The 19,034-nt window shown below is 32.5% G+C and overlaps 1 protein-coding gene across 1 annotated transcript in view; it reads left to right on the forward strand.

The window, feature by feature from the left end:
- The first annotated feature begins 507 nt into the window (after positions 1–507).
- Positions 508–19,034, forward strand: part of LOC130445800 (uncharacterized) — a 111,891-nt gene continuing 93,364 nt past the window's right edge. The window contains exon 1 of the mRNA XM_056781682.1: positions 508–621. Within this exon, the coding sequence (XP_056637660.1) occupies positions 605–621 (17 nt within the window). The 5' untranslated portion in view covers positions 508–604. The remainder of the gene's footprint in view (positions 622–19,034) is intronic.

Here is a 19,034-nt window from a genome sequence, read left to right on the forward strand (position 1 = left end):
AGTAGGGGCAGATAAACCCTCCACAGGGCCTGAATCCATTTGTGGTATCAATTACAGAACCATAGAGGAAGCATTGGAAAAGAATGTAGACACTTTCGGAAAGCTATAACCATAGAAGAGAACTGTCGAGGCGCTGTCGCTTTAATGGGTACTTGAGTCGCTAGATTTAACAGAGATTGCAGGACGAAACTTCTATCTACATTCTCTTGGAGCTAGAGACACTACGTAGCTTCACACCACTACACCTTGAAGCGTATGAATTCGAAGACGAAGATTTTTATCATTAAAAATCTTCAGTATCATCGGAAGAAAATGTGGCATGTTAGGGTACCAAATATATATATTCAAGTGGAAACAATAGGAATGGAGAGACGATGCTTCATAGAAAATTTGATAATTTACGAAAGTATGACTCTGTATGTGGGAGAAGTATGAAACAAGAAGGCATCGCGTCGCCGTCGTTGAGATCCGACGTCGTCGTCGACGACGTCGTTATTGTAACGGGTCAGTCAGTGTGCCGACGCTTATCGACCGACTCGCTTCTTGTTCCGGTCGAAAAAAATTCGACCACGCGGCTCCGACCAAATGAGGCCTCCATAGACACATGAACCAAAATAAAAGGTAAATTTAACCGTTAATATGCGATTGCGAAAATAATTATTGATGTTATTATATTTTTCCAAAAGTTTTTGTCAAATTTCAAACTTGCAGTTTTTGATTTTACTTTTTGAACTTTTTTCACAAAGTTCCTTCCTACATACATACTTAATCGAACAGTAGAAATTTTATTTAGTTTCGTCCGCTCCTAAATGAATGAATCTATTTAACTCGCACCTGTTACAACTAATGCGTTTCTGCTCTTTCACAACCGATGAATTATCTTTTATCGTTTAAGATCGAAATAGCAGAACACATACTTTATGTCAACTTACGCCAATGCTTTTTAATATTCAATTATAAAATACTTGTAGATCACTTCACTTGTTTATTATCTGTGAAGTTTTAGTCCAGTTCGGGATCAAAGTCAACCAGTTTAATTTTTGGTAATAGAAGATATTGCAGAATTAGAATTAGAGGAAGTGAAAAATTCTTTCAAAATAATAGGGAAAGTGTATGAGGGTGGTTTCTAGACAAAAAGGAAATACCAACAAAAGACTAATTTAAAACAAATTCAAAACAAAATTGGTGGAAGAAGGTCAATTGAGAGGGTTTGGCCATGTTACCCTTAATAAGGAGAATGTATGAAGCACGAGTTTACAGAGACAAAAGAAAAGAATACCAAGGAGGATCTCGATATAAGGAAAATCGAGGAATAAGATGGTGGGAATTTAAAAAAAAGACTCAAGATAGAGAAAATGGAAACTGTTGTGGAAAAAGGAGCCGACGTAATGATTCGTAAGGCTTCAGAATTAAGTAAATATATGTGGGTAGTAAGCTAGTTAACAAAGTTTTCAAATAGTGAAAAATAAAGAGAAACACAATGGATCTAATTTAACCTAACCTATAATCAGAATAATATCGAGATATTATTCTGTTTCTTGATCTTTATGACAAAACTAAATCATAAATGAACAAAAATTGATTTATAAAACCTAAAGAAACTAATTTTTAAAACCATACCAAGTACCGGAAGAAATAATTGTTTTAATCATACTTGGAAATATATAATTTCGGATACATTATCACCATTATTGTTTTATCCTTAATTTCTCTTCGTTGCTTTTCACACAAATCGCTATTTTATTTCAATTTATTCACTCCATCTGGCCTATTTACTTTGTTTATTGATAGCGACGCAGCAACTTCAGCTTCTAGTAGGTAGCAAGAAGCAGATCTATCAATCTGCATTTGTATTGTGTCGAAGGCAATACGTTTCGATTAATTGTTAACAGAGATAGTCGATTGCTCTTACGCGTATATATCAATACTTATTGTCAATTTGCATTCCAATGCTATGTATAGTTAAAATACGGTACCAATTCAAAACACATACGCAACAATTTTCAATATTTTCATTGTTATCAGAAGTAGATACTTGTTAAAGAAAGTACTCGACGATTTGGTAAAAAATTGAACAAATCGTTAAGATATTTCGAAAAATTGTTTCTGTACAGGGTATGATACAAATATTTTCAGTATTTCCGCAATCAATTCTTCTAGTATTGATATTAGTATGTTAAGAACAGCTTTCTAAAATAATTGTTCCATTTCAGAAATCTAAACACAATATACTATATTTTTAATAGTATTTATTACATGTGTTTCATCTTCTAAATATTTCCACACTATATTTTAAATCGAAATTAACCATCAGGAAGAAATACGAAACTCTTTAAACGTATAATGTGCTTTGAAAATATGTTCAGGAGATCTCTTGTTATTAAAAATAAATAATAACCATATTCCATGAAAATGTTTCACCCCTTAACTCTACCATCAACAAACAATAGTCTGACGGGGCCAAATCAGGGTTATATGGTGGGTTTTCTATCTCTATGAATCCACATTCGTGTACAGTAGTCTTGGAAAGCGAAGCAGCGGGGACTGGAGCTTTGCCATGAAGCAAGCGCAAACCTCTACTGATTTTGATGCGTCATATTTCGATTATTGTTTGAGATAATTCCCATAGTTGTAGAATTTATCAAATAAGATTAAAATTAAGGAAAAGTAACTAAATCACAATCTAGGGTGCGTCACCATCGGAATAACTATTTGTTCATTACATGCCTTCAAACGTAGGATCAAATCTGGATCCGAAGAGTCATATCTTCTGGTTTGGTAATAAGTACTAGTTACTAAGTGCTGAAGCCGGACAATAGAAGAGCCTAATAACAGAATTCATGGATTTTTGCCATGGAAACTACACCTTTGAATTGCATTTATACTTGTTTTGAACAAGCAAGCATTTTTCTTTGAAATTTTCATCGAATCGACTGAATAAATTGCCATACTATTCACCATTGATGGTTTGTAGCTTTTTCAATCTAAATAATGTAATGAAATAGATCACGCAACAACGTTATGATCATATAGGTGGATAAATCCACGTTGATCTTGTTTACCGTGGATGTACCCCATGAAACTCACTATTTTCTTGTGATGTTTGGTATTTGGCCTACAGTGATGAATCAACATTTGATCCATGGTTACGACAAATGCAAAAACTCGTCGAAACATACCCGCAAAATCTCTATTATAATTTTAAAATTGAAACCACTAAGATGCCTACAACTTCTACAATTTATTTATTTATTTACTAACTTATCGACTCAATTTATGAACCGCTTTTTAACGTTTACAAATACAAATTTTGTAAAAAATTCGTTACGTACTAATGATATGCAAAAATAGGTTCCGCTAACGATTACCAGTAAAAAAAAAATGTAAATAAAAAAGTTGTATCAACTAGGAACGTAACTGATGAGGTGTGAGCGCCTCTTGACACCCTCGCTTCACGATATGTTGTTATATGATAAATGATATTTCTCACAATAATCCTTCACTCACTTTTAACCTTTTAAAAGCATTGATAATTAAATTCTGCCATTCATTTCAAAAAATTTAATTTCTTGGTCGGTTTGAAGTAAAAAGAACCGAGAATAAAATTAGGGTTGATCCAGATCTTTCACGTCAGTATCTCTTAGCAATATGTATGTTTTTTTATTCGAATTTTCACTATACACGGGAATATATCGTCTTTTTGATTATTTGAATATACCTACACGGTAAAATTAACTTTGTCGTGGACAGTTCCACACGAGTGAAAAACGTATCATAATTCGTTATGTAAAAAAGTAGAAACTAAAGGCAAACAAATAAAAAGGGAAAATGCATTAATGCACCCTTGTATAATGATTTCGCTACTTATATACCTACATCTCGTCTAAACTTCTATCGAACCATAACGTTGTAGATGGTTAGGTTGTGGAAGTGCTTTTTTTCCAACACGGAAATCGGAGGTTCGAATCCTCTCTCGGACGAAAGGAGTCCAAAGGATAATTACAAATAAACAAACCCATATACAGGTGAAGATGTAAGCGTGTTAAAAAAGAACGTTATTGAAGAATCATCGATGATCATAGCTTGGAAATCTTTCGCCAACGAAATTGAACTTTCCAAATTGATCTTTTTCTAATTTCCATTTTCTTCACGAACTAGTCGTTTTGCCATCAACGAGTCTTCTGGTATGATTTACTAGGCCAAGCAACGGGGCAGCCTGTATATAGGGTTTCGTGACACAAATCTTAACAGGTAGCGAGTGGTGCCAATCGATAGAGTAAGTTGCCCCCATCAAAACAGTATACTTTTAAACTCGAGAAAATCGCGCGTTTGTTTGTTATTAACAAAAAACTGTAAATTTTCTGACTTTTTTTGGTTTGTTATTTATAAATCCGAAAGATTTGTAGGAATCGTTATGGTTGTAATACGAAAGTTGTAGAGAATTGGATAACGAAGAAAATGAGCTGTCGCGCGACTTCGTAGCTTGATTAGAAGCTGAGAAAACCCGGAAAAACTGGAAAATTCTCTCTTTTTTTTAAAAATTCATATCTCCATCAATTTTTGACGTGGAGAGCCGAAACTTCGCAGAATGATAGAAGAACATATGCGCTTTATGCATGCAAAACCCTGTAACTGTACGATTATTAGTTTTGCCGTAACGGTTGTTTAAACAAATTAACGCGAAATTTTCCCGAGTCTCCTAGTGACACACGGATCGTTTAAATTCAATTTTGAAAACGGATTTCGAAAGAATGCGACCTCAGCTACACAATGTATATTCTGATTTTTCTAAAAAAAAAAAAAGAAAAACTGTTTCAAATCCGACGTCAAAGATGACCGTTTTTCTTCGCGCGCCGCGAAATAGTCGAAGAGTGGGGGGAGCAGAGGCGGAGGAGAGCAGCGCATATATAGTAATAGCTGCGCGCTGCTTGTAGCATGCCGCCTCATTCGTTTTTAATCTTTAGAATTTCTTTGCTATTATTTCATAAATCTCACTGATTTTTTTTACGATTGTTAAATAAAATATAGGACGTTCGGATTTTTGATAAATTTTTTCGTAAAATATAATTCCTTACGGTATGAAACACGTCATTGTATTTGAATTATTTCTCATTTCGGAGCATCCAATGATCATCTTCCGCGTCTCTTTTTCGGGTCTTCTCTCTCTGTCTCTCTTTGTCTCTGTCTGTCTTTCTCTCTCTCTCTCTCTCTCTCTTTCTCTCTCGCTTACACTCGCATCTTTTATTTCCCCTAAACCGTCATAGCTTGGTTCCCATACAACAAAAGTGTCCGCCTCTGCTCCCCCCACTCTTCGACTATTTCGCGGCGCGCGAAGAAAAACGGTCATCTTTGACGTCGGATTTGAAACAGTTTTTCTTTTTTTTTTTTCGAAAAATCAGAATATACATTGTGTAGCTGAAGTCGCATTCTTTCGAAATCCGTTTTCAAAATTGAATTTAAACGATCCGTGTGTCACTAGGAGACTCGGGAAAATTTCGCGTTAATTTGTTTAAACAACCGTTACGGCAAAACTAATAATCGTACAGTTACAGGGTTTTGCATGCATAAAGCGCATATGTTCTTCTATCATTCTGCGAAGTTTCGGCTCTCCACGTCAAAAATTGACGGAGATATGAATTTTTAAAAAAAAGAGAGAATTTTCCAGTTTTTCCGGGTTTTCTCAGCTTCTAATCAAGCTACGAAGTCGCGCGACAGCTCATTTTCTTCGTTATCCAATTCTCTACAACTTTCGTATTACAACCATAACGATTCCTACAAATCTTTCGGATTTATAAATAACAAACCAAAAAAAGTCAGAAAATTTACAGTTTTTTGTTAATAACAAACAAACGCGCGATTTTCTCGAGTTTAAAAGTATACTTACTCTATCGATTGGCACCACTCGCTACCTGTTAAGATTTGTGTCACGAAAAAATCCCCGTTGCTTGGCCTATACGTACTGTCTGAACCTTTTATCGATAGTCGACCTTTCGAGTGTCGTTTTTTTCCCGACTAGTAATCGCTATTCGTGTTTTCCATCAATCAGCTTTTCGCTCCGGTTCCTGGACTAAAATATGAAAGGTAAAATTGAAGTGTAAAATATGTTGTTAACTTGAAGAGTCTGTTTTGTATCATGTTTTGGCCTAGCCCGTATTTAAATTAAACAATGCTTATTCGTAGCCGTACAGGAGACAACAAACAAAAAATAAACAAAATAAAAGTGACTAGTGATTAATATTTTCGTCAAATCCTACCCACTACCATACTGGCAGCGCACCTTATTGTTTCCAACATAACAAAAACAAATGAATCACCGTACGTATGTAAATTCGGAGCCGGCGGTCCGATCTGATCGAAACGATTTGATATGATGTGAATTGATAGCTCCATCGAAGAGCTATTGACAGCTGTTCCTAATTACGATCGCTATATATAAACAACTGCCTGCCACTTATTGGAATGACTGAAACGTGTTTCAGAACGTCAACACAGACCTCCTGAAATCGATTCCTGTTAATGCCGCTAGTAGGGTTACTCACCTCTGGGATTTTTTGTAAATACGACAGAAATGGAATAGTTGCTACACATATTAGATCAATCTCAATTCAACAGAAATTCTTGAATAGATAATGAAGTAAACGGCTATAAAAATTTTAGAAAAATATTATTTGGAGTTTAATTATTCATATTATTATAAATCGTATCCAATTTTTATTTTTATTGGTATAAAATCTCTTTTATGATAAACATACAATTAATAGCTATTACATAACCTATATCTACTGACAAATGATAACAGTAAACTTGTCAATCGAATAGTATTGACATTTCCATAGAATAGTATAATCAGGCAATTTGTCGCGACACAACTTGAAAATGCCATCATCAATAAAATACTCGATGATAAAATTATAATTGAATAATGTGAGAAAACTTGGGGGGCAGTAAAAACTAGAACAATGTTATCTAATAAAATTTCAACTTCATCCATTTGAGTACAAAGTGAGGTTATGTGATTATTTTATATTTGTTTTCTGATTTGATCTTTAAATCCGAATTATCGGACTTGTTAGGGCAGTTGTCTATCTTTTCAACACGTTTGTTTGTATTCCATGTGGATCAGTGGTTTTATTGAAGTCAAAGTACTTGAGAGGTTTTGCCACATCTTGGTGGAACATAGTCAATGATGGAATTTTTGACTTGGTTATTGGGTTATTGAAAAATTAGTTTTTAACTCTTATTATACTTTGGTTTGAAAGCATTTATGTTCAGTTTGAATTTTTATAGGTTAGGTAAGATTAAGGTTGTTACGGATGACGTTGACATTTTCAACGATTTGTTGTTTCTAAAAATATAATCAGCGATTTTCATAGTTGACTGTTGACACTTTGGCAGATTTATAATCCCTAGTTCGTGACATAAATCTTCTCAACTTTTTTTATATAGTGAGTTTCAGTGGATGATTTATTCGTTCAACGAATTATTAATTAATCCTTCAATTTCACGAGCTGATCTATCTTGAAATTACACGAAGCACGACATGAAAAATTATTCTCAAGTTGGTACTAATACTTATGAAGCTGATTGACAGAAATCTGCCCATATTTTAGCCGACCTTTTTGATTACGGTTGTTAAATTACGCCTATACCATTTAACTTGATTGATATTGTATTAATACTTGATATAATTTTCATATAAACTCATAAAGTCGTGATTATACGATGTTTTAAATACTTTAATTATAGCATAGTGCGATGGGTTGGTCGGCGAACAAATTATTTTTTGAATATAAAGAGGGAAAAGCCGACTGTCGCTTCGTTCTGCTTGTGAATCATTCGTTAAACAGGATAATTTTTAAATATATCCTCCAAGTTTAGATATTAAAGACATAAGAAAACAAACCGTGAGTACTAATACGTATATAAAAGAACCTGGTAGGTACCGAAGAAGAAAAATTTAGGAGGTCTATTTACTTTCTTTTTGGCCTACCTCTGTTCATAGTATTTCCTTCTTTAATTTCTCTTGTAAGTCTATTTGCTTTTATTATGAAAATAGAGCTGCTCTTCTCCATTTTTCTTATTATTGATGCTTGTTACTCTATTCTTTCATTTCTTGTTTTCAATCTCAAAGTTGAAGATTTTAAAAACGAAATGTATACAGATATTTGTAAAGAGAATTGAATTTCTAAAATGAAGCATTATTTAGTTTACTTTTGACCTATCCGAATGTTTTTGTGAATAGAAAACGGATCTTTAATGAATTTTCCAACTACGTAGTGGCTACTAATCGTACAATACTGTTAAAATTTGTAGTTAGTGATAGTAAAAATTGACGTTGCATTTCAAAAATTTTATTAATGAAAAAACCAAGTCAATACTTTATATATTCAAATTTGCCAAGTGGTATTCGTTTTCTATAACCTCGAGGACACAGTGCTACTAATTGCTGACACTCATAAGTTACTTACTGAGAACGATACAAAACAAACAAGGAAATTCATCTAGTTTGGTTCTGATCCATGACAATTCCAAATGCTGAAATTTTTTAATGAAAAGCTTTGATTTAGTTGCCGTTCTTTTATAGCAGGTCTTTCATAGTAAGTGCTCGTAAAATACACTTCTTAGCGAGGTTTTGTCCTACCTTCGATCTACTAGTCACTTCAACTATTAAAATACGACGGCCATATTCGATACACTAGAGACTAAAAGTCATCTTATCCCACAACACATTTCAGCGGTTATGAAACATGTTTAACTTTCAACAAGTCGTTACCAATTTAAACAATAAAAGAAGTACCAACAGTTAATTAAATATTTACCTAAGATTGGTGTATGTGATATGAGTCGAAACTACGAATACTTACTGTTGAAATATCTCAACTTATACATTATTTAGTTTCACACAAATAAAAACAAAATGATATTAGTTACATTAACTGAAATAATCACTATCACTTAATGCTTGAAATTACAACAGATTACACAGATCTGTATAAAAGAAGAGAACTTCCATTATTCTCCGTGACGTATAGGTTTTTTACAAATTAAAAACACATTAATGAGAAAACAAACATACACATAATATTTATTAGAACTCATCAACAATTATATTTTTCATTTAACTTTTTAATACAACTTAATGTTTATTCTTTTCTTTGATGTTTCTCCCAACTTGTTTTTGGTTTTTCACTTAAGCTTCCATCCTAGTGAAAATTTTGACTTTGTGCTTCATTGTAGACACCCAAGTTTTTAGGAAAATATTCAATATGGGATTGCTAGAAGTGAAATTTCCATCTTATCTTGCACCCTGTCTGAAGAATATTTCCTGAATCGATTTCTTCCATCATCAAAGTCATGTCGAGGCCAGTGGAAACCCCTTCTTTTGACTTTGCTTCAGACAATTTCGGAACGTTGGAACACATATATCTAAAACAATCCCCATAATTTTGGAATAATTCCAAAAACTGCTTAATTAGCACCCATTTAACATGAAGATTCGGTATTTAAAACTTTTCTGGTGGAAACATAAAAACAAATTCATGAGGATTGATACGTGACTAGTATCTGGTCAATTATAAACATAACATTACTTGGGTCGTTTCGATTGTAATATTTTTCCTTCTGCAAACTCGTCGCGTCTATAAAAATCTTCATCTGACAATTCTCGAAGCACCGTTACTTTTTATGGATTCAATATGGGATTGCTTGGAAGTGAAATTTCGATATCATCTTGCACCCTGTCTGAAGAATATTTCCTGAATCGATTTCTTCCATCATCAATGTCATGTCGAGGCCGGTGGAAACCCCTTCTTTTAGCCTTGCTTCAGACAATTTCGGAACGTTGGAATACATATATCTAAAACAATCCCCATAATTTTGGAATAATTCCAAAAACTGCTTAATTAGCACCCATTTAACATGAAGATTCGGTATTTAAAACTTTTCTGGTGGAAACATAAAAACAAATTCATGAGGATTGATACGTGACTAGTATCTGTTCAATTATAAACATAACATTACTTGGGTCGTTTCGATTGTAACATTTTTCCTTCTGCAAAATCGTCGCGTCTTTAAAAATCTTCATCTGACAATTCTCGAAGCACCGTTACTTTTTATGGATTCAATATGGGATTGCTTGGAAGTGAAATTTCGATATCATCTTGTACCCTGTCTGAAGAATATTTCCTGAATCGATTTCTTCCATCATCAATGTCATGTCGAGGCCGGTGGAAACCCCTTCTTTTAGCCTTGCTTCAGACAATTTCGGAACGTTGGAACACATATATCTAAAACAATCCCCATAATTTTGGAATAATTCCAAAAACTGCTTAATTAGCACCCATTTAACATGAAGATTCGGTATTTAAAACTTTTCTGGTGGAAACATAAAAACAAATTCATGAGGATTGATACGTGACTAGTATCTGGTCAATTATAAACATAACATTACTTGGATCGTTTCGATTGTAACATTTTTCCTTCTGCAAACTCGTCGCGTCTTTAAAAATCTTCATCTGACAATTCTCGAAGCACCGTTACTTTTTATGGATTCAATATGGGATTGCTTGGAAGTGAAATTTCGATATCATCTTGTACCCTGTCTGAAGAATATTTCCTGAATCGATTTCTTCCATCATCAATGTCATGTCGAGGCCGGTGGAAACCCCTTCTTTTAATTTTGCTTCAGACAATTTCGGAACGTTGGAACACATATATCTAAAACAATCCCCATAATTTTGGAATAATTCCAAAAACTGCTTAATTAGCACCCATTTAACATGAAGATTCGGTATTTAAAACTTTTCTGGTGGAAACATAAAAACAAATTCATGAGGATTGATACGTGACTAGTATCTGGTCAATTATAAACATAACATTACTTGGGTCGTTTCGATTGTAACATTTTTCCTTCTGCAAACTCGTCGCGTCTTTAAAAATCTTCATCTGACAATTCTCGAAGCACCGTTACTTTTTATGGATTCAATATGGGATTGCTTGGAAGTGAAATTTCGATATCATCTTGTACCCTGTCTGAAGAATATTTCCTGAATCGATTTCTTCCATCATCAATGTCATGTCGAGGCCAGTGGAAACCCCTTCTTTTAACTTTGCTTCAGACAATTTCGGAACGTTGGAACACATATATCTAAAACAATCCCCATAATTTTGAAATAATTCCAAAAACTGCTTAATTAGCACCCATTTAACATGAAGATTCGGTATTTAAAACTTTTCTGGTGGAAACATAAAAACAAATTCATGAGGATTGATACGTTACTAGTATCTGGTCAATTATAAACATAATATTACTTGGGTCGTTTCGATTGTAATATTTTTCCTTCTGCAAACTCTTTGCGTCTTTAAAAATCTTTATCTGACAATTCTCGAAGCAACGTTACTTTTTATGGATGGAATTCCCTGGATATATGTCTAGTCTAGTACAAATATCTAAAGATCAGTTTTTCTGCACCCTGATATGGATAAATCTTGTAGGTCTTGTTGAGGAATTTCGGTTAGGATATAGATTATTAATATCCGAATGTCATTAAAACAACAATTGTTTTTCAGATAAACGATCCATTGTGACTTTTAACAATAATAATTTATTGAAACGTCGAATTTGTTATTGTAGAAGTCATAGCCACTTAAAAATAATGATTATTGCTTAAGGATTTCGAGAAGCGAAAAATATACGGAGTGATCCATTTGAAATAATAAAGCCGTATCATAAGACTTTGGAGGACAAAAATTTATAAAAATCGTACAAGCCGTTTCCGAAATAATTGAGGGGATCCATACATAAAACTCACTCTGTATACGTTCCAAGTAATCACAAGATTTAAGTGTTCTAAAAGTTGTGAAAGTGTTGCTTTACTTTCCAATATACATATCGCTTCTCATTGCTTATTTAACTGATTTTGATGCATCCCGGTACGCACGTCTACCTACCATTATTATGAATGAATATGCAATCTGCTTGATTCAACAAAAAAACTTCGATGTCCTCACAAAAGCAAATAAATATTTTTATCGTCCAATAAGTGCGTGTATAAATAAATTTGTCTTTTCAAACAACGCCACTAACATTTTTTCTGAGAATGGCCTGTAGCAGTAAGCTTCTAATACGAAAGCGTAGACAAACACTTTTAGCGGTTTAGAAGCCAAGTCTAGTGGTCAACCGGTGTTAGTTGTGTACTCAACCACCATTATGTTTGCCTTCAGCATTCCTTATCATCCGGCACCACTCGTTATACCGGGTGGTACGTTACGTGTGAATAAAAAAAATTGTCACCTTAAAAAACCAGCTTTCGGGCGAAATAAAATCATGAGAGTCGTGGGAGAGAGAGAGTTTAGAAGTAATAAATGAAATAAGTTTCAAGAAAACTCGAAATTTAGTATCAGAATAACTAAATTATGACATATAGTCCAAAAATTGATATCGACGATGTAATAAGCAATTAATGATAAGAATAAAAAGTTATTTCACATATTTGTCTATGAAATTACCAAAAGGAAATGGCAAACACCCTGGAGAGAAGGAAATTTATCTGTTAATGCATCAAATAGACATCGATTTTTGGAAAATTCAAATCCTGTTTTAAGAAAGCAAATAAAAAATACTAACTAGTTGCCGTCAGTCCTATAGGAGTAGCTGTGTGGTTTAAGCCTGGCACTCCTGTGGAAAACAGAATTTTTAAATAAAACACAATATTTATTGTTAGCATTTTTTATTTTCCCCAAAGTTTTCTTTACGATATCATATTTTAATTTCTTCACAGGATTGTAAATCAATGAAGAGAATTATATGTTTATTTATTTATTATTAAAACAAAAATAAATTCAAAGTTACTTAATTGAGTCGCTCAAGGCAATATTTCATTCATTTCGAATTATAGCAATAGACGTTTTGATTTCCCAGTAATAGAGAGTCTCCCCATAATTTATATCGAATTCCTGTTAATTTACCTTGTAACAAATAATTTGGAAATAAGCGAAAAATATTACAGAATGTGACATTAAAACTTTCCAACGATGATATCAAGAAATCGTTTCGAAGTAATGGACTAGAAGGTTTTTTATGCAAACGGAATTTAAAATTCTCAAATTTCGTAATTGTATTTTTTTTTATTCACAATTTCGTCTTCGACATAAGCGGCTTTGAGTTTTTTCTATGTAAAGATATTGGTAAAATTTTTAGACTTAAGCATTCACTATGAGGTTCTTTGTAATTGTGATGCTGTTTATATAGGACAAACATCTCAATATTTGGAAAATAGATTAAAGACTCATCAAATCTACAATTAACTGTGAAAATTTAAAAGGTTTTCAAGCATACACAAGAAACAGGAAATTTTTAGAAATGTTTCACACACGTATAAACCTATTTTATGATAAAAAGATCTGAAACATTTGAGCAAAACTTATGAATTTTATGTGAATAATTTGATTTTTTTCTTTTTTGTTATGTGACATCTGATGATAAATTTCGATAAATACCCCCAATAAATTTAAATTTTACATATAATTTATATACTCATTTTATTAATATAGTTTAATTTATATTTTTAATGCACTATTCGAATTAGTCGCGCATTCGCCAATTTTTTAATATGCCGCATTGTCCTATTTTACAGAGACGGCTTTAAGGGGTAAATTTGTAAAAAATTGCATAGTAGAACTAGATTTCAACAAAATTGTTGGTTTTTGCTTCATTTGGGGTGAAAATAACAGAATCAAATTGATATTTCATGGAAATGTGGATGGATATTTGCAAATTTTGAACATTCAAAATGGCGAACACGTGATTTGAATCGGTATTCAGTTAAAAATGATTTTTTGCAACTCCAAATAGGTATTTTGATAAATAATAAAGAGAGTGTGATGAAGGGTGAAAAATTAAATGTATTGTACTATAAAACATTATTTAAATAAAAAAAATGAATAAATTTTTCGTATATTTTATTGTTTATTCCAACATATTTTCCTCTGAATTAATAAATTTTATTATAAATGTTACATAATCATTTAAAAAATTATTTCCAACGTTTAATTATGCTTTTTCGTCAATTTGAGTACAAGGAGTAATTTAGGGAAAGTGGAAAGAATAATATTGGTAAGGTTTATCATGGCTAATAATAAATATCTAAATAATTGAAACTATTATAGCTTATAAAAACATTTCATGTATCATTAAAATGATTAAAGTTTCATAAAATTCATTTTTCCACTGACACTGCATTAAGGGAGTGTTTTTTAAGGGTTGTAATTTCACAGTGATTGAAAAATTGTATCATAAAGATTAAACAAACTGATTTTCCATTTCGACTCAAGGAGTGGCTGCTAAAAGGTCTTAAAAATTAATTAAATCTATAAATCATGCATATAAATGTTGGAAAATGTTTATTTCATCTAATTAATGACGATTACCTATGCTAGAATGAATTTTCCCCATTTTTAACATAAGGGGTGGATTTTTCTAACTTTACTTTTTAAATTTAGGTGAAAAATTTCGTGTAAATCGATGGAGGTTTTTTCGAAATCCGAGCTTATAGGTAATTTTTACCTTTATTCAGGGTACTAATACGAGGAGTGGGTATTAAATGTATTTATTTATTATCGTCTTCAATATATACCCCTCATCCATCCCTAAAACGTTTCATACTAATCTTCCATTGTTCGAAACAGTACAGGAAATATTTTTCTGTAAATACCTTTAGGACGAACGCTACTTTTTCTTTCACCGCTTCAATAGATTCAAATCTTGTTCTTTTCAATGCAGATTTAGATCTTAAGAAAGAGGTAGAAATCACACGGTGCAATATCTGGCGAATAAGATGAGTGGTTTAACATAGTGATGTTGTATTGTAGAAATCACACATACTTATCGCACGAATATTTAGCACACTGTCAGAACGAACAAGATTTCCGACGTTTTCGATATTTCCATCTACTTTTGACGCGAAAGGGTGACTGGAACACCTTATACGCCATCTTGGAAACGTTTAAATCACCCCAAAACTCGTAGACGCGAAAAAAATTTCCAAACACTTGACAAAAACCGAAATTGTAGGTTTTAGTTGCATTTTTTCCAAGTTACATGTGAAATTTCAAAACAACCTCTATGCAACCGAAGGCAACGGCTACGTTGGTTTGTCTATAGACATGGTAGACGTCGTATTCGAAAGAGTAGGCTTCAGGCTGACAACTGACACTGGCTAACCTTTAGCGCATGCTTACTTTTTCTACAACAGTGCTAGTTTCGTTATTTAATAGCCACACCTCGTATAATTATTTTCAAATTAACTGGCAATTCTTTAGTAATAGTTTCAAAACATATAGAAGAGCTGGTATATTCTAAAAACCGTATGAAATTGTTTAAAATAGTTAGTTGATAAAAATTCAATCTTGAATAGCAGCCGAACTTGATAAGAAACTTCCTTTTAAGCAACTTTATCTGAGAAAAAAGGACGTAAACACTGACTACCTTGTATGTTTGATTTATACATTACAGAAATTCCTCAGTTCATCAATGATGAGTTGAAGTATGCTGTATGCTTCGTTCGTTTGTTGATTGTTATCAGATATACTTACAAAAAAAATTACGGCAACGTTAAAGTGAATACTGTCATTAATTTTGTTTATTTTCACCGGCCTACAATTTATTCCAATCACTGACAAACTTATTTACTTTAACCTGATAATTTTTTTTATGACCTTTAAGTATTTATTCTGGTTTTCTAGTCAAATACAACAGCAGAATCTAATTTGTTGGTACAAGGTGCAGAAAGCGGCAATTGATAAAATTCATGATTGCATCTTGCCTTGTTTTCCATCACAGGATCGATATCTCGTGACGTAAAATATTTTTTTACTTTAAGCAATTGTCTGTAACATGTTGGGACCATTAACTACAACGATACGTCTCTACTGAACCCCAAAATATATTTTTCGCTTCTCTTAATCGGTTATAAATTCATATTCAAACTTTACAACATCAAAACTAAATATTTTGGTATTTAAGAATGCATGTTTGGGAAGCTTAGAGCCTTCTATCGATTTACCGTCTTAGCTTAAAACCTCTTCTTTCAGCTCTTCGTCGATTGTGAAATCGTACCACTTTGCACAAAACTTGGAATGTTCTGAATGCAGGCCTTTTTGACATCACGGATCACCAAAACTACCATTGGATCCATGACTTATTCTTGACATGGTCAAAATTGAAGTTAGAATATCTTTTAGTAGTCTGCAGTCTCGAAGATGATGCTTCTCAACAATCAACTACTCTGCTTAAACAACTCGCCCAGTAACGTTGAAAGGATTGAGTGAAGATGTCTGTTCTAATTTTCTAAGAGCCTTTGGAAGTTTTAAGTGAGGTACGATGTCCATCAGAAGTTCTTGATTACACATTTTCTTAACTATGAACTCTTCAATTAAGCTGGTTTTTGGAGATCATCGTCGTAGTCTATAACCAACACCACATCGTTTGCATTGGAATAAAATCTTGATTTAGATATTTATTTTCTATTTCTCATAAGTTTGGTAAGTTTTTTGGTTGATATAAACATGGATGACGATGTTAAACAGAAGCTCTAGAATGTTTGAATCTGGTTTTTCTGAATATTTTATTTCCAATTGTTCTTTCTTTGCAAGATGGTTGTATTCACCTCAGATAATTAATTACTGTCTTTATATTCACAAATTTTTGAATATCAAACATTTCATCGAATATTTTAATAATTTGATATTTGTGAAAATTTATTCATGAATAAGATTAAACGATTCCTATGAATAAAATGTAAATAAATAAATTATATGAAAATATTTGACATTCGAGTTTCATTGGCGCCATGTTCTATATTTGATATATGAATTTAAAATATTTGTACAGTAAAATTTGTTTTAGCATGAGAGAATGTGAATGTCCGAGTGAAAAATGAATTTATTTCAATATTTGATTTACAACACGGATCCATGTTTTTGTTAAATGTGTTAACTAATTCAGATAGGAATTTCCACAAGGATATATTCAACATTCCCATTGACGTTGTAATGGTTTAATGGAAATTACAAATATCAGCTTATATTCGATATATTCCTTAGAAAATAAAATTGAAAAGCTTTGATTAATTAATTAATTCGTATACTGATACTTGAAAAATATCAAAACTCCTACTGTATCTGTTGAAAATATAATAAATTAAATTCTATTATTGTTAATTTTCGCATATGAAACTTCTCAAGGATATATCAGGCGCCAAGAAGTTTCAAATACTGATATGCGAAAAAAGATACGGATCTTATTCGCATATATGTGTTAACTGATAGTTATAAAAAGAAATAATAATAATAAGATTGTTAAATTTATTGAACTTATTAGTCGAATATAACTAATAATAGAGTTGTAAAAACCCTGCACGTCCAACTTATTCGCTAATAAAGCTAATAACAGATTATAAGATTAGATTTTTGGAGTAAATAAGCTTTATTAATCGAACTGAATTCGCGGAATACATTCTATTCTTGCGCCAATTAACTGGAAAGACCCAAGAAAACTACGCCAGAACATCCAGCACTGAAAGGAGCTAAAGGAAAAACGATACAAGAATGAATCAGTAAAAAACCGAGAAGAGTGCCAAAAAAAATGGATAAAAGGAGAATTAAGGCTTAAACTCTAATACTCTGAAGCTCCTATATAAATATTTAAAATTGTATAAGGCAGATGATGATCTTGCAATAACAGTATCGATGTTTCCTGTACGAAAGTCCGATTACGATTGTATTATGAAAACCAGTGTCTCGCCAAAAGTCCAAGTGAGTTGATCAATTTTTAACCAAGATGAATATTTCAAGTATCTGTAAACAACTCAAATAGCACTCGTATGACAGCATTAAAAATGTCAAACTTCATGGATGTCAATGTCAGATTTGACATATTCACATCAGTGTTGCCATATCTCAAAGCTTAAGTAGCAACTCTCGTAGTTCTAAATAAGATGTCTTACTCTGGCTTTGTATACTGTGTGGATTTGTCAAATAGAATAGATTCGTTAATAAATAAATGAGAACTTGTTTGGAAAAACCTCAAACACCTCGTGGATCAAATTTTACTAAATCACATAGTGAAACCAGTTTTTGTTATGTTTTGTTTCTTTGACAATATCCTCTGGAATTTCAATTTCTTTTGTAAGTACAACTGTCCTACTAGCACAAGGTCCCTCCACTAGCTTTAGAATCTAAATTTCCTGGTGTTTTGCCTGGGTTTTATGAATATTCATAGCTAGATATTGTGGTGTACGTCTTCATATAGCTAAAAGAATTCGTCTGTAGATTTTTTTTAGAGAATCTAACATTCATCTAACATTATTGAAACGAAATTTATGAGACCGAATCAATTGATAATCCTAGACATGTATGTGAGTTATTTTCACTAGTGACTTGTTCCAAATTCATTTAGACTTATTTGTTACTTTTATTTATTAACAGGTTGGTGTTATGAATTAGTCGAAAAGTTCACAATCGTATGAGAATTAATTCAGTTTCTAAGAATAATTTCAGTATAAATATTTATCATCCAATTTTTTTTGGTCTTACATATTTGAAGGGTGGATTTTCCGTATCACCAGTTTTATTTATGATTCCACGTTCTCTGGGCGTTAATAACGAAAACCACTTGTTTAAAGAACATCTTATATGTGGGAAAGAGAGAAAAATCAAAAAGCATAAGACAAGTCAGATATTCAAAAGTCTTCATAGGTGAGATAAACCCCTCAAGATAGGAAAATACTGCAGCTAAATATACAGTTAAGGCAGCTTGCCATGGTGCAAGGCAATGTGTAAGAATCTTCATGCAACTTATTCCAAAGTCTAAATGTTGCATAGATGAATGTTGCACGTTGCTTGGAAATATGCAAGTGTCTTGTGACTTAGAATTTTGTGACTACTTAAAAATAAAAATAACAAATCTAAGTAAACAAGAAAAACGTCGTCGGTAGATTTCTTGTATTAGTTAGTTGGTTTGTCTGATGGACAGGTTG

Source organism: Diorhabda sublineata, chromosome 6 (genome assembly GCF_026230105.1).
Source record: "Diorhabda sublineata isolate icDioSubl1.1 chromosome 6, icDioSubl1.1, whole genome shotgun sequence".
Classification (NCBI taxonomy): Eukaryota; Metazoa; Arthropoda; class Insecta; order Coleoptera; family Chrysomelidae; genus Diorhabda; species Diorhabda sublineata.